Source organism: Chelonoidis abingdonii, chromosome 5 (genome assembly GCF_003597395.2).
Source record: "Chelonoidis abingdonii isolate Lonesome George chromosome 5, CheloAbing_2.0, whole genome shotgun sequence".
NCBI classification, from domain to species: domain Eukaryota; kingdom Metazoa; phylum Chordata; order Testudines; family Testudinidae; genus Chelonoidis; species Chelonoidis abingdonii.
The window spans coordinates 28,899,872-28,912,989 of record NC_133773.1 but is presented as its reverse complement, the minus strand read 5'-3'; the positions used below and the strand labels follow the sequence as shown (position 1 = coordinate 28,912,989).

The following is a 13,118-nucleotide window of genomic DNA, read 5'->3' as shown; positions in this document are numbered from 1 at the left end:
TGTATTTCTTACACCACATTGTGTTCAAATCCATTTCCAACTCTGCAGAAATCTTAGAAAAAGGCAAATCTGGAAAACACAAGGCATTGGTCCTGGAAACAACCCTTCTCTAAGAAATTCAAGTGCATTTTTGTGCTGAACAAAGAAGCCGTTTAGCAAGGGGGGTTTTGGCCTGCATTTCTTTCATTCTGAGTTTGTGATGTTCCATCTTCCTACGTCAGGTGGATGAGGAGAGCTCTAAGAAATACCCAGCATTTTGCAGAAAGTGGTGCTGGTAATTCAATACATAGCATTTTTCTCTTGGAACCTGTGTGCCTACGTGAATACTTCTATTATTGTGCGTTCCTATAGTGGCTGACATGTTATAGAATGTATTGAAGATAGATCCCCTACTCTAATGAGTTTATGATCTAAGTATAGGCAAGAAATAGCAGACAGACCGTAAAAGAGCAGGTGAATGAGAGGACCAGGATTATATCAACATGATTGTCTGTTTCAGTTATTTTGTTTGGGATGATGCTGTCTAAGATTGTTTTTGTTTGTGTGGTTTATTGTTTCTTTTTTATATGTGGTGAGCATGTAGGGTGAGAGAGGTGAGATGTTGGGGAAAGTGGTGAGTCTATAAGAGGAAAAGAAAAGGAAATGAAGAGGAGGAGAATGGAGGCAGAAAGAAGAGGAGAGGGAGTAATGGATGAAGGGCATGGCTAAGATGGAGGTAGGTAAGGCAAGCAGAGAAGTCATGTGGTAACTGGAATGGATGCTTTTATCCAAAATGTATAGACCAAAAATGTTCATTGTCTTGGTTCTGAAGCTGCAGGTACTGGTTGATTGGAAGTCCATTATAGGCTGCCTTATAAACTCTTCTGGTCTGGGTCCTGCTCTATATGGATAGCCAGCGATTGGGGTCTGGGGCCCTACCACCACTATTCTTGAGTCTGATGTGGGAGTCAGAGAAGTGTTGAGAGATTTTGTACTCACCCTTGGTTGTTCCTCATGGCATTTTTGGTTGACTAGCTGGTTTAGAGAGGCTTCCATGAGTAAGGGTTCTGGGGCATAGAGTTGTTCCCCATGGTGCTGCTCCTGCAGTCTGGCTGCATGCCTTAGAAGTAGTTGGCGATGCACCAAGCAGCTCCTGGCACTTGTTGCCTGTTACTGTTGTTGGCTGAGTGGTCTTTTCTCTCCATTATCAGTGTTGGCGGGCCTAGAAACTCTGTGTTACTGAAAACACATCCTCAAGATGAGACCAAAAGGTCAGTCTTGCTGACTATCATGATTTTATCATGGCTCTTCTGATATTTGTAGCCTTTCTGAAAGCTGCAGCTCCTGGAGTCATGTGGTTATGTGAGACTCTCAGGTTTCAATTAAAAATGAAAAGTAAGTTTCTAGCTGTTATGGTTACAGAGAAAAACTTGAAAATGTTAACCTTGAAGGCTCAAAATCCAGAAGGCAAATACAAAGAATCCAAAGCTTATTTTTTAAAAAAACTCATGATTTTTGCAGCGTGAATTATAGATTTTTTTAGTGCTTGGGTTGGGGTCGTTGCAATATTCTAATTTGGGAAATTAATTACTTCCAACATATCATTTCATAGGTTGCATTGCATAGGTTGTGGTATTCTTCACTTTTTGATCTGAATGGTTTTGTACTGTTCCTAAGCATTTTAAACAGTGTCAATATTCCACCACAAAAGTGGTTACACTTCAGTTTTGATTTAATTCCTAAAAACAGTGTATGAGGTGCTTTTGGATCCATCTTTCCCTGATAATCTATGAGAGGTTGGTGTACATACATGTATAGGGGATGGTAACGGAGTTGAGGAACAGGTTATTTTGTTTTATCATCTAAACAAAAATGTTGTATAATTATGATTTGTGAAAAGTACATCTCAGTTGTTTTTGTCCCTGTGTACATTTGGCCATAGCTGAATGTTGTCAAAATTATCAATAATGAATTTGAAGTTTGAGTACAGGTAATTCATCATTAAACAATACATTCTTTTAAGCACTAAGCTAAATTAGTTTAACATAGATGTAGGAGTGTAGGAGCTATTTTAGATACTCTTTTGTTGGGTTGGGAAATAAAGGAGAAGGAGCAACATAGCAGAGAGGGGAGAGAAAAAGATAGTTCACCTCTTCCTATGTTTCCTCCTAAATAATAAAATGGTCAGCAACAGAAAATGTTTTCGCCTCCTAATTTCTCATCAACAACCTATTCCTCAGCCACAAATTCTAGCCTACATAATAATACTCAGCTCTCATTTAGCATGTTTTATCCACAGAGCTCCAACCACCTCAGGGAAGTTAGATATTATTATCCCAGTTTTATAGATAATGAAACAGAGCAAGGAAGTGACTTCACCAATATCACACTGGAGGCTGGGTTCAGAGAACGGAACCAATGGGTGAAGCCCTGGCACTATTGAAGTCAATGACAAAACTTCCATGGATTTCTATAGGACTTGGATTTCACCTCAAATCTCCTGATCCCTGGTTCAGTGTCCTGTCCACTGGCCCTTACTGACTCTAATAGATTTTTCTGAAGTATCTATTAAGAACTTGAACAGACACAGAGATAGTGTTTTGTAGTGTTCCTTTTATTAAGAAGACTTATTGAAGGGGAAACCAGATTTGTGTTCATGTTAAATGTATTGATGGTGAAAGGCATATTTAAGGATATTGGAAAATTCTGATTTTTTTTCCTTTTCTTTTCTAGGTAAGTAACTGAACAGGGACATGAAGAATTGACATTTCAAATGACCACCATGTTGCAAAAGGTACTTGGGTATTTCGCTTTAGTTGAAAGGGCAGTGTCTGAAGAATTCAGTTGTATGCGTATTATGGTTAAAATTTTTATTTTTTAAATACACCTCTACCCCAATATAAGTGACCCAGTATAACACAAATTTGGATATAATGCGGTAAAGCAGCACTCCCGGGGAGAGAGGGGAGAGCGGGGCTGTGTACTCCGGTGGATCAAAGCAAGTTTGATATAACGCGGTTTCATCTATAACGCGGTAAGATTTTTTTGGCTCCCGAGGACAGCGTTCTATCGAGGTAGAGGTGTACTAATTTCTTTTGAGGAAATGAATTAGCACAGATCAAAAAGCCATTTTATGGTTTTCTTAGTTTAAAAGCTATTCTTAAATTAATTTTAATAATTAAGGGAGCCTAATCTCTTCTTAATGCATGTATATAACTCATATTAATAGACCAAATTTTATCCTTTGTTAGTTCTTTCCAGACCTGTTGATTTCAGTACATTAGTAAACCCTGAGATCAGTGCACAAGTAAAATTTGACCCACTGTGGAAAGCTGTGTGATTAACGCAATGGTGTATCACTAGAAGGAGTCAGATGGTTTTAAGGAAGAGTAGACTGCATCATTAATGAGAATCAGTTGTGGATGAGAAGCCCTTTAAGTGCACTCAGTTCCCCACCCCTACTTATGGACCTCTATAAGCTTCAGTGTGCTTACCTTTTCTGACTCTAAACTGAGATCCATACTGACTTTTATTGAGGCAGGAGGTCCTGCTTTTGTTTGTCACGCTATGGAGAGGAGAATACACTTTTTTAGTATTTTTCTTTACTCTTTAGCCAGTATGTTGAAATGGGTTAATTTGTGATAGGTTGAAAAGCTAATGGGAAAATGGGAGTGGTGGTGTGAAAAGTGGACTGTTTTTTGTTTGACTTCTTTTCTGTCTTTTAAGATTTTCTTTTATTTGGAATGAGGTCATGCTGTATTGCTCCTTTGCTGTTACTCATTTGAAAATCTGTCTTGGATGCTGATTGTAAAATTGATAGATATGTCATGTCTGACTCTCTAAGAGATGACATCACTGAGTAGTCTTGACAAAGCCAAATAGCTCCTTGTTCTCTAGACAGTTCTGTGCCAACCAGATGGTTATTTAAGTGTGTAAGTGCTTACCAAGTGATAGAAGGAGGTATCTGGAGAGATGCCGTTAACAAAATGATGAGATTTATTCGTATAACTCCCTTCCACGGGTTTGGGAGCCTATTCTGCTATAGTTTGTTTGCAGCATTTGTCCTGCCGGTTATTTCTGAAATAATTCAAAGCAACTGACTACGTACTTTTGACAACAAACATTCTATGCAACAGTCTGTGGAATCCTTCAGAAATGAGAGCCTGGATGCCGAGGAAACAACTGTCACTCAAAATAAATCAAGTTGTTATCATTTAAGAATGCTAATGTTTGTTTAATTGGCAGACTTTTTAGGCATCAAATGCTGGCTGCAATTAACCTCTTTACTTAGCCACACTTTTCCATTAAGCCCCATTTTTCTTCTGTTTTCCCCTATTGGGCCTTCATTGGGATGGTCATCTTATACAGATGTGGGACCCTGTGTGGCCTCTTCTGAAACTGATGTCATGGCTACCTGGAGTTGCTTTGAGGAATAGTTCAGCTTGCATTTTACCACAGATTTTCCTTAGCTGGAAATTAATGGCCTTTATTTTCCAAAGTGCTCAAGAATCCCTGTTCCTGATGATACCAGTGGATGATAGAGGTGCACAGCACCTCTGAAAACTAGGACATACAATTAGATTTCTACAACATGAGCTGAGAAAGGATTATTCAAATTTGTTCCCCCCAGACTTGCTCTTTCTTAGTAACACCAAGAACCTTTAGAACAAATGTGTACATGTGCAAAAGTGGTAAGGGTGGCAATACCTATTTCCCAGTGAACAAATGCTCAGCTTCCCCTTCTCTATGTACTGGTGCTCACTCCACTGTTGTATACTAACATATGAAAATGGAGCATGAATCACAGGTGCATGGTTTCCCCCCATTGATGACAAAGTATGCAGATAAGATCAGTTGTTTAATTATGCTCTGTATTGAAGTGTGTAATATTTTCTGATTAATGTATATTTCAGTAATGGTAGAAAATAAATCGGAGAAAGTAGAGATGACACACACAGCTGGACCTTTTAATGAAAGTAAACCTGTATTCAGACAAAGTAATTCCTTCTGCTATATACAGACACACAATTTTCTTCTGGTTTGCGCATGGAGTAGGAATTCAGGATGTGGGTTAAAATGTTCAAAAGTGCCTAAATGATTTATAAGTGCATCTCCCTAAATAACACTGTACTGACTGGAGCATTGATTGTATGTGTGGGCATCAGAGGATGTTAGAAGAAAGGAAATATAACAGTTCTGACAAAATGTGCGTACCCCTCCTCCAGCAAGAAGAGGAAGAAGTTAATAAACTCGCTTGATAGGGAGGGAAAGTATGTATCGTATCTTCCTTCGGGGTATAAGATATCATTGCTAGAGGGTGAAGAGCTCACAACTGGGCCTGTAAAAGGAAGGGTTTTGGCCATGCAAGAGCTCTTTGGCCAAGATTTTCAGAAGGACCAGTGGTTCAGGGATCCTCAGTTTGAGAAACTTTAAGAAGAGTTGGTATGATATTTTGGCCTCATTGAAGTAAATGGCAAAACTTGATTGACTTCAATGGAGGAGGATTTCACCCTTTATTTTAAATGGTGGGTTCTCAATGTAACCTTTGGATGGGGTAGTGTTTCCTTTACTACTACTGCTCCTAGTGCTTCAACACAACTCATATAGAAAGGGACATGGAGACCCAGAATTCAGACATTGAGGATTTTCAGCAATGATTGCACAGAGTCAACCTCCCCACAATCAAGTCAAAAAAGAACAAGAGAGATAAACTTAAGTACCAACTTTATAAAATTTTATAATAAAAACCTAAATAATAGCTTAATTTCTACTAAATAACTAGGCTACTTCATAATCCACTTACATTGTCTTCAAAGTGATATGTAAATGTAAACAGAAGACAAATTAAATCTAAACAGATCAGTTTCCACAGAAACACAGTGAGAAGTAAGGGTTCCATTAACTTTCAGGTGAGTTCATTAGAGTCTCTGTTCTCAACTCTGTACAGTCTCCTGAGTCAAAGGGCACTGCAAGGATATCTTCCCTCCTCTTGCTTGCAGAAATATCCAAATGCAACCCACACACAGACTTTCCCCTCCTCTGCTGGAGTGTGGAATCACGTAATTAGCTAGTCAGCTAACTTAATAACCAACCTATAGGTATTAACTGTATAAATGAATAATCCTGCTGCAAAATGCTTCAGGGTTAGAGGAAAACAGCCTCTTTCTGCTCCTATGGCTGAGCTTCTCCCAACCCATCACACAGGTTATGTGTGTCTTTGTAAAGCAGCTGCCCTAACTACTTTGCCTCAATTAATTCTTGTTAGTCTATAAGGAGCCTACTGAGCATGCCAAAAACTACCACAAGCAGTTCCAGGAACTTTTGGGCATGGAACAGAGCAACAGACACAACTCATTCCTCCTCTGTCCCTTCTCTATAGATCTCTTAAAGAGAGATCTCCCTGTTAGGTATGTGAGTTACGTCAGCACTTTCTGAAAATCAGACCTCTTTAAGATGTCTCAGGTGAGCATCCAAAATCCACTGCCCACTTTTGGAAATCTTGTCCCTTGCCTGACTCAGGGAGGAAGACACTCTGCGTGAACTCAGACTTGGAGGGCTCTGCCTGTGGAGGGTGGGACACTGGCAACATTGTTGTGAGTTGACCTTTTCAAATGACTGAAATAAAATCCTATTTAAGACTAAAAATGATGATTTGCCTTTGAACCCTAAATTCAGTAGAACTCATGGTGGCCCAGTACAAAAGAAATGACTATAGGAGGACCACAGTATAAAATGTCACATTACTGTGCTTGTCTTAAGTGTGTATTTGGGAATTATAACATCTGTGCAATGTCAGTGGTTATTATTTATTTATTCTTTAGTTTTATAAACAGAAGAAAAATATTAGGACAACTGGTACAGTATTTGCATGTTGAATATCCCTTGCAGTTGATAAGTGTAAAATTAATAAAAGTTTATCCTGGATAAGGTTTGTGTCTCATGGGTTAAATTAGGATCTACTGCAGGGAAACAAACGTAATGATATAAAAAAGATGAAATTATAGTGATTTGTTTCAGACAATGTAATCTATTACATCTGACATTATCAGAGCGCTGAAATCTAACTACAAGCTTCCTGTTGGAAATGTATCTTGTCCTGTCTCTCTGTGCTCCACAATGATGATCTGCAGTGCATTATCACTACCTCACTGCAGCTTTGTACATTCTACTGGAAGCCAATGCAGACTGTCTGGTGATGAAGAAAACAAAATTCTTTTAATTTTTGTGAAACAACTAGCCAAAATTTTATCATTTTATCTTTAAAACTAGTGCTCAGTATATCTCTTGTTGTTCCAATGGGGGACTGTGTCATAGTCTCATGCAACCTGGGATATTAATACTTGATATATTAAAAGCATTGTTTCCTTCCATAGCTGTTCTGTGACACTAAATTCTGTCCCTCAAGCCATATACGCTAGATTATAAAGGTTACATTTTAAACAACATCCAAGGATATATACTACATTCTGGTTGGGAAACCTCAAAGGACATCCTGTAGCTCAGTGGTTCTCAACCTGTGGGTTACAACCCACTGGGGAGTCGTGAACAGGTTTCAGGGCAGTCGAGATGCTCTTATCTTCCTTTCTTACACTTTAATTAAAAAAAAAAGTGTTTCTAGCTCATATAATTGCAGAGAGAACCCCAAAAATATGACCCGAGTATAAACTGATCTTGTGATGCCTGCCTAAAACAACAACACTAAGAGGTGTATCTTGCCCCATTTATCGTAGTCAGCCTCCCATAGAGGTTGCAATTCTGCAGCCATGGAATCTGGCAGCTTTTATTATGTCATAGACTGGAACATTTTAATTATTTGGCATTTTGTTGCAGTCAGCCAGCTAACATTTTCAGTTGACTCCTTGCGCTGCTGGGACCTGTCCGCAGCTGCCTCTTGCTCTCCAGTTTCCCCCTCAAAGGGAAGTTATTTGGATTTTATAGTGCATTCTCCCTGCACTGTTTCAAGGAGCGAAGCAGTCCTGATTCCCCTCCTCTTCTCCTCAGTGTTATCTGCTGCTTTGCTGCCTGACTTCCCTCTCTGGTGGACTCCAGCCAAAACACGTATGAAAATGTTTAACTTCTGCAGTATTTCAAGATGGTGCATTAGGATTCTGAATATAGCCATTAGAGCAAGGACCAGTTGAAGGCCAAGCATCCATCTTTATAAAGATTCTACTAAATTCTTAAAGCAAAGTTCATAGTTTTTCAGAATTGTTTTATTGACTAGCCATGCTGTAAACATAAAAACACTCCCAAGTATCACAGTTGATGTCGGTGCGAATAGTAAAAATTGCTAAACCTTTTAACTGGGGAACACTGATTGTGCCTTACACTTTAGGTATCATTATACAGTAGTTATATTGGGCTCTAATGTAGCCAGTCAACTCAAAGCAACTGTTGTCTCCAATGATGCAGTTGCTTCATTTACCTAAAATGTTTACTGTTAATAGAAATTATCTTTAGCATATTCTTTGTGACATCTTTACAAGTTTAAATGGATAGTAAAGCTGTCTAGATGAAGAATTATATCTTGTTTATAATATGGGTAGCCAACTGGTAAACTGCTATCGTTACATCGTAATTTAATAGAAATATTAGGAAATGCTGATAGTTCTAAGAAAAAATATATAATTTTAAAAATACTTAAAAGGATAGTAACTTTTACTAGAGTGACTAGTCGCTCTCTGCCAGCACGATGGCTTATTCTCCAGATGCCAAGGATTCCAAAAAGAGGTACTTGTAGAGTCCAGAGAGAAGAGTCCAGAGAGAATGAGTTCTTCAAGGGACAGAGACTGTTCTGTTGCATGTCTAAGACTAACATCGTAAAAGAAGTAGTAGGTGTGCCAATGGGCAGAAACTCTGAAACAGTGCAGAAAGAAAATATACATTTCTGTTTAACTCTGTGGTTTGCCTTTTGGCACTGACCTAATCCCTGAAGAGCACTGCACTGTAACTGGCTGACTTGACAGGTGTACTTAAAATCACATATCTGAGTAGTAACAATAGAACAAGGCAGGAGATTTACTGTATAAGAACACATTATAATTCCGTTAACTGTTTCAAATGAAAATTCACTGCTGTGAAGCTTCAAAGGCAAACTTTGGAAAATCTAGCTATTGTGTCTAGTTAAAACTATCTCTGTCCTTTCCTTCGTTTCTCTCCCTTCCATTTAAACTTCCACATTCGTTTAATGCCCGTAACCAATGAGACTGACAACACATAGCAATGAAGATAGTGACATGCTCTCTGAGGTGAAGCAAGTATAATGCATGTTGACATGTTTTATTTGGATTGTCTTTCTGGCATTTGCCTAAAGCTGAAAGGTATTTCTTTGTATACCAGTTGTATAGACTACACATCAGCATGGAACTCCTGTACAATCGGTTAATTCAGTCAGTGCACTATAATACATGTGTGAGATGGAGATCCTACTCACAATTTCTTTTCTCCACTGGGAGGAATGGTGTTAAAGGCAAGACAGATTATTGATAGCCTAGAAGATACGTTCTCTGGGTAATCTGATATTGGGAAGGATTGATGTATGTATATATTTTAATGGATGGCAGTAATGGAAAATTAGAGCAGAGCATCCAGATAATAGGATTAAAAGGCTAAGTGCTTATACTAGTTTCTAAAAGTCATTTAAAAGTTACAGCTGTGTTTTGTTTTGTGTTTTGGTTTTTGAAATGTTCAACTAACACATACATGCTGTGGAGTTTCAAAATCATGCACATTTCATTTTTAAGAAGGATAAAGCACTCATTACGGTCATGTGTGGTGGAGACAACTTGTGATTGTTTCCTGTTCAATTTGAAGGATTCTGAAGACTCAGTTCTAATAAAGAAGCTCTGGTATAGTGGACTTTGGTCCATGTGATGCCAGACAAAAAGGAAATGGGCCTGACAGATTCAGCTCCTGTGGAGCCAGCAGAGTGGCTCTGCATGCCAAGAGGATGACAGCTCTGGAACCTGTTGCACTTGAGTAAGCTTGAGCCAAGAGGAAAAATATCACTTCATTTCCCATTCTGTTCCAGACATAGTCAATCCCCTAAGCAATTTCTTCTTTTGAAGAAAGAGAGGCGGGAGCAAGGAGTCTTAATGCATGTAGCTAGCCGCCACAACTGGATTATTGTCTGGTGTGGGTAATGAGGACTGAGAGAGCCCTGCAGGATCTAGTTCAGAGACCCAGAACCAGACTGAATCCTTCAGTTTGATTCAGAGAGTTTAGAACTGACCCAGTCTCTGCAGACTCACTTGGAGTTCATGTTTGATGAACGATAATCTCCATGAAGAGCCCTCCACAAACGACTGTGCCTACCAGTATCTATCCTAGGTTTTGATGTACTCACCTGTCAGTGTGCTGTACTTAACACTTTTCTCTCTCTATCCCAACAAGCTCTGGACATTCTCTCCCTCCGCCCCACCCAACTGCTTAGCTTCAGGGGTGAGATTGATGGGAATGGTGAAGTAAGGAAGCTGGCAGGTTGACTAGGGTTAGGAACCGGAAAGCATGCTGGTTTCTCAACTGCATGAACAACCTTAATCTATTTGCCAAACAGTCTGGGTTGAACACTAATTCAGGCTGATGCAAAATATTTTTACAGTTTGCCTTAAATATATCACACTGCTTTGTAGGTAGTGTTCTGCAATAGATAAACTAGCTCTCGCACTAGTGACAAAGATTATAAGTGGAGGGCCTGTATGTTTCTGTTAGAAATGATTTAGTACAATCAGCAACTAAACTTCCTGAGTTGACAGAATGATCTCATGTCTGCACTTTTTATCTTTATCATTCTATAATTAGATTTTCCTCCTTCTTGAAGAGTGCAAATAGCACTTCTGTTTTTTCCCCATTTGTTTACATTAAAACTTAACATAACTTCAGTTGGTAGTTATGAAAATTGTACTTTGATATCACTGTTGTCGTCTCTTGCTCTTTTTCATTGTAAGGATTGGTGGCTTATAGTTCTATTACTCGCCAGTTTCCATTTATTGTATTGCCATAGTTTCTTTTTCTGGGTTACTTGCATTGGATCTTAAGAAGAAGATCACAAAGAAAAGTTTTTTAACATGACGAAATGACCACAAACTAGAATAACAAAATGAAGAAAGCGTGTGTTTGTATTTTTCTGGCCTAGAGATTTTTCTTGGGTAGGGAGTTGGTAGCTTATAGTCACCAAGAATGTGATTACAAGTACTAGGTACATCATGACGTGAAGTTATCATGATATGCTGGTTACAATCATTTTATTTAATTTTCCAATGGAGGGGTGTCCAAATCTGAATAGCATTTTATATTAATTGGCATTCTGCCTGGCAATTTCAGAAGACTGGAAGGTCTGTCTGGGCATGGAGAATGAATTACCCTTTGAACCATAAAGATAGTCAGGGGTGAAACAGGATGGGGAAGTTTGCTCATGTTGGTCTTTATTTACTGGCTATATAAAGGACTTCATTCTGCAAAGCTCCAGCATGATCACTGTATTTGCATTACAAATTCCAAAGAAAAATTAAAAAAAAATATATTCACTTTAACTAAAATGAGCAAGTGGAAAAACCATAGGGTAGTATACTGCCTTTGACCCCAAGCATTGTTTTGACCCAGAAAAAGAGATGTGCCACTGACTCCATGAAGTCTATTAAGGACTTACCTATTGCTGTTGATTTATGTGGAAGGCTGCCAGAAACTGTGGTGATGGATAGCAGTAAAAAGTCCTAAGATAAATATGCATACAAAGGGTCTGATTCTTTGAGGTGCTGGGGCCAGTGGAGCTTGAAGGCACCTTTCAGAAATGCTCATCACTTTGTATGATTAGACCCACAATGCCCTTGATATGAGTGGGAGTTGTGTATTACTTGCCCAGTGAGTGGATATTTAGACCTTTTAAGATACTTCCATAGTTATGGTCGAAATAGCTTTCAGCTTAGAGAATGAATAAGGAAAAAACTGGGTGTGGTGACCATTCTGCTCAAAGCAATGTCTGTTGAAAGAACACATTGTGCATGGTTTTTCCAGACCATTCTTCTTTGAGAAATTAGGTTTTCAGTAATAAGAATCAAAAGGCAGAAGAAGCCATTCCTGATGGGCTGAAAGCTACCAAAATTACTTCCTTTCTCCTGTATAAAGAGGTCTATAAATCTTAAGGAAAAAGCTGATACGGTCTTAAAACTGTCCATGGCTCTTTGCAGTCTCCAAGTGAAATTCCACATGTGAACTGTTGGCTGCAATGAGCAACGTGCTGCCAAATTCTCTCTTTTTTTTTTGTTTTTTTCCCCCTGCCTTAAATATACTGCCAAAAATGCTGGGTTTTGTTGTTGTTTTCTGCATTAACCTTATTGCCAAAACCCCTGTTTTTCTTCTATTGCAAGTATGGCAGTCCAAAGGGGATTATCATCATTTGTCTCAAGCATGAGGATGGGTAGTTCTTACCAGCCAAACATATTTTATAAGGTACCTGTAAGGAATTCTGGAAATTTATGTTTGAGAGTGAACCATTTTCCTTAAGGCAATGTTTACAATTTTTCTTTATTACATCAGTGGGGATGAAAAAACTGTTCTGACCCTCTCTTCAAAGCCTGTTTTAAAGATGTTCTCCTTATACTGATATTCCTCTTAATTACAGTCTGTCATCTCTTTCCACACTTGATTTCTGAAGCTTCCCACATATGGCTGCACCAATAAAGGACCCTTCCCAAAGCAAAAGAGCACTTTTGTAATAGGCTTTATACTGACTTGGGAACTAATTAGGGACAGGAAAATAATGTTCTTTAAGCTACCTAGATAATAGTAGAATATTCTTTATTTCTTTAGGTTTCAGCACTAAGAGGTAGCCTGTCAGTCTCTCAACAACATCATCATAACCACCCAATAGCATTAAAAAAAATCTTACGTGGATAACACACAAACTCACCCCACTTGGGGCATTGGGGGTGAATGCTCTTCCAGTTACCTGGAGGAGTGCAATGATCAGGCACGTGTGCATGGTTGCAGTGGGAAGCAGTATAAGGACATGGCAAGAAGATCAGGGGCATGAAGCAATCATAATTGTTTACTAATCAACACAGATAGGCAGTAAATCAAAGCAAGAGTGAAATCTTTTTCCACCACTCCCATTACCTTCAGGAGTTCTCCAGATCCCTGTC

The 13,118-nt window shown here is 38.8% G+C and overlaps 1 protein-coding gene across 2 annotated transcripts in view; it reads left to right on the top strand.

Annotated features, from left to right (window-relative positions):
- Positions 1 to 13,118, top strand: part of ANK2 (ankyrin 2) — a 638,506-nt gene that overhangs the window by 75,182 nt on the left and 550,206 nt on the right. Inside the window, exon 2 of one of the 2 annotated variants that reach the window (XM_075066174.1) lies at positions 2,713 to 2,773. The exons of the other annotated variant lie outside the window; for it this stretch is intronic. Within the exon in view, the coding sequence (XP_074922275.1) occupies positions 2,753 to 2,773 (21 nt within the window). The 5' untranslated portion in view covers positions 2,713 to 2,752. The remainder of the gene's footprint in view (positions 1 to 2,712; positions 2,774 to 13,118) is intronic. 2 annotated transcript variants of the gene reach the window in all.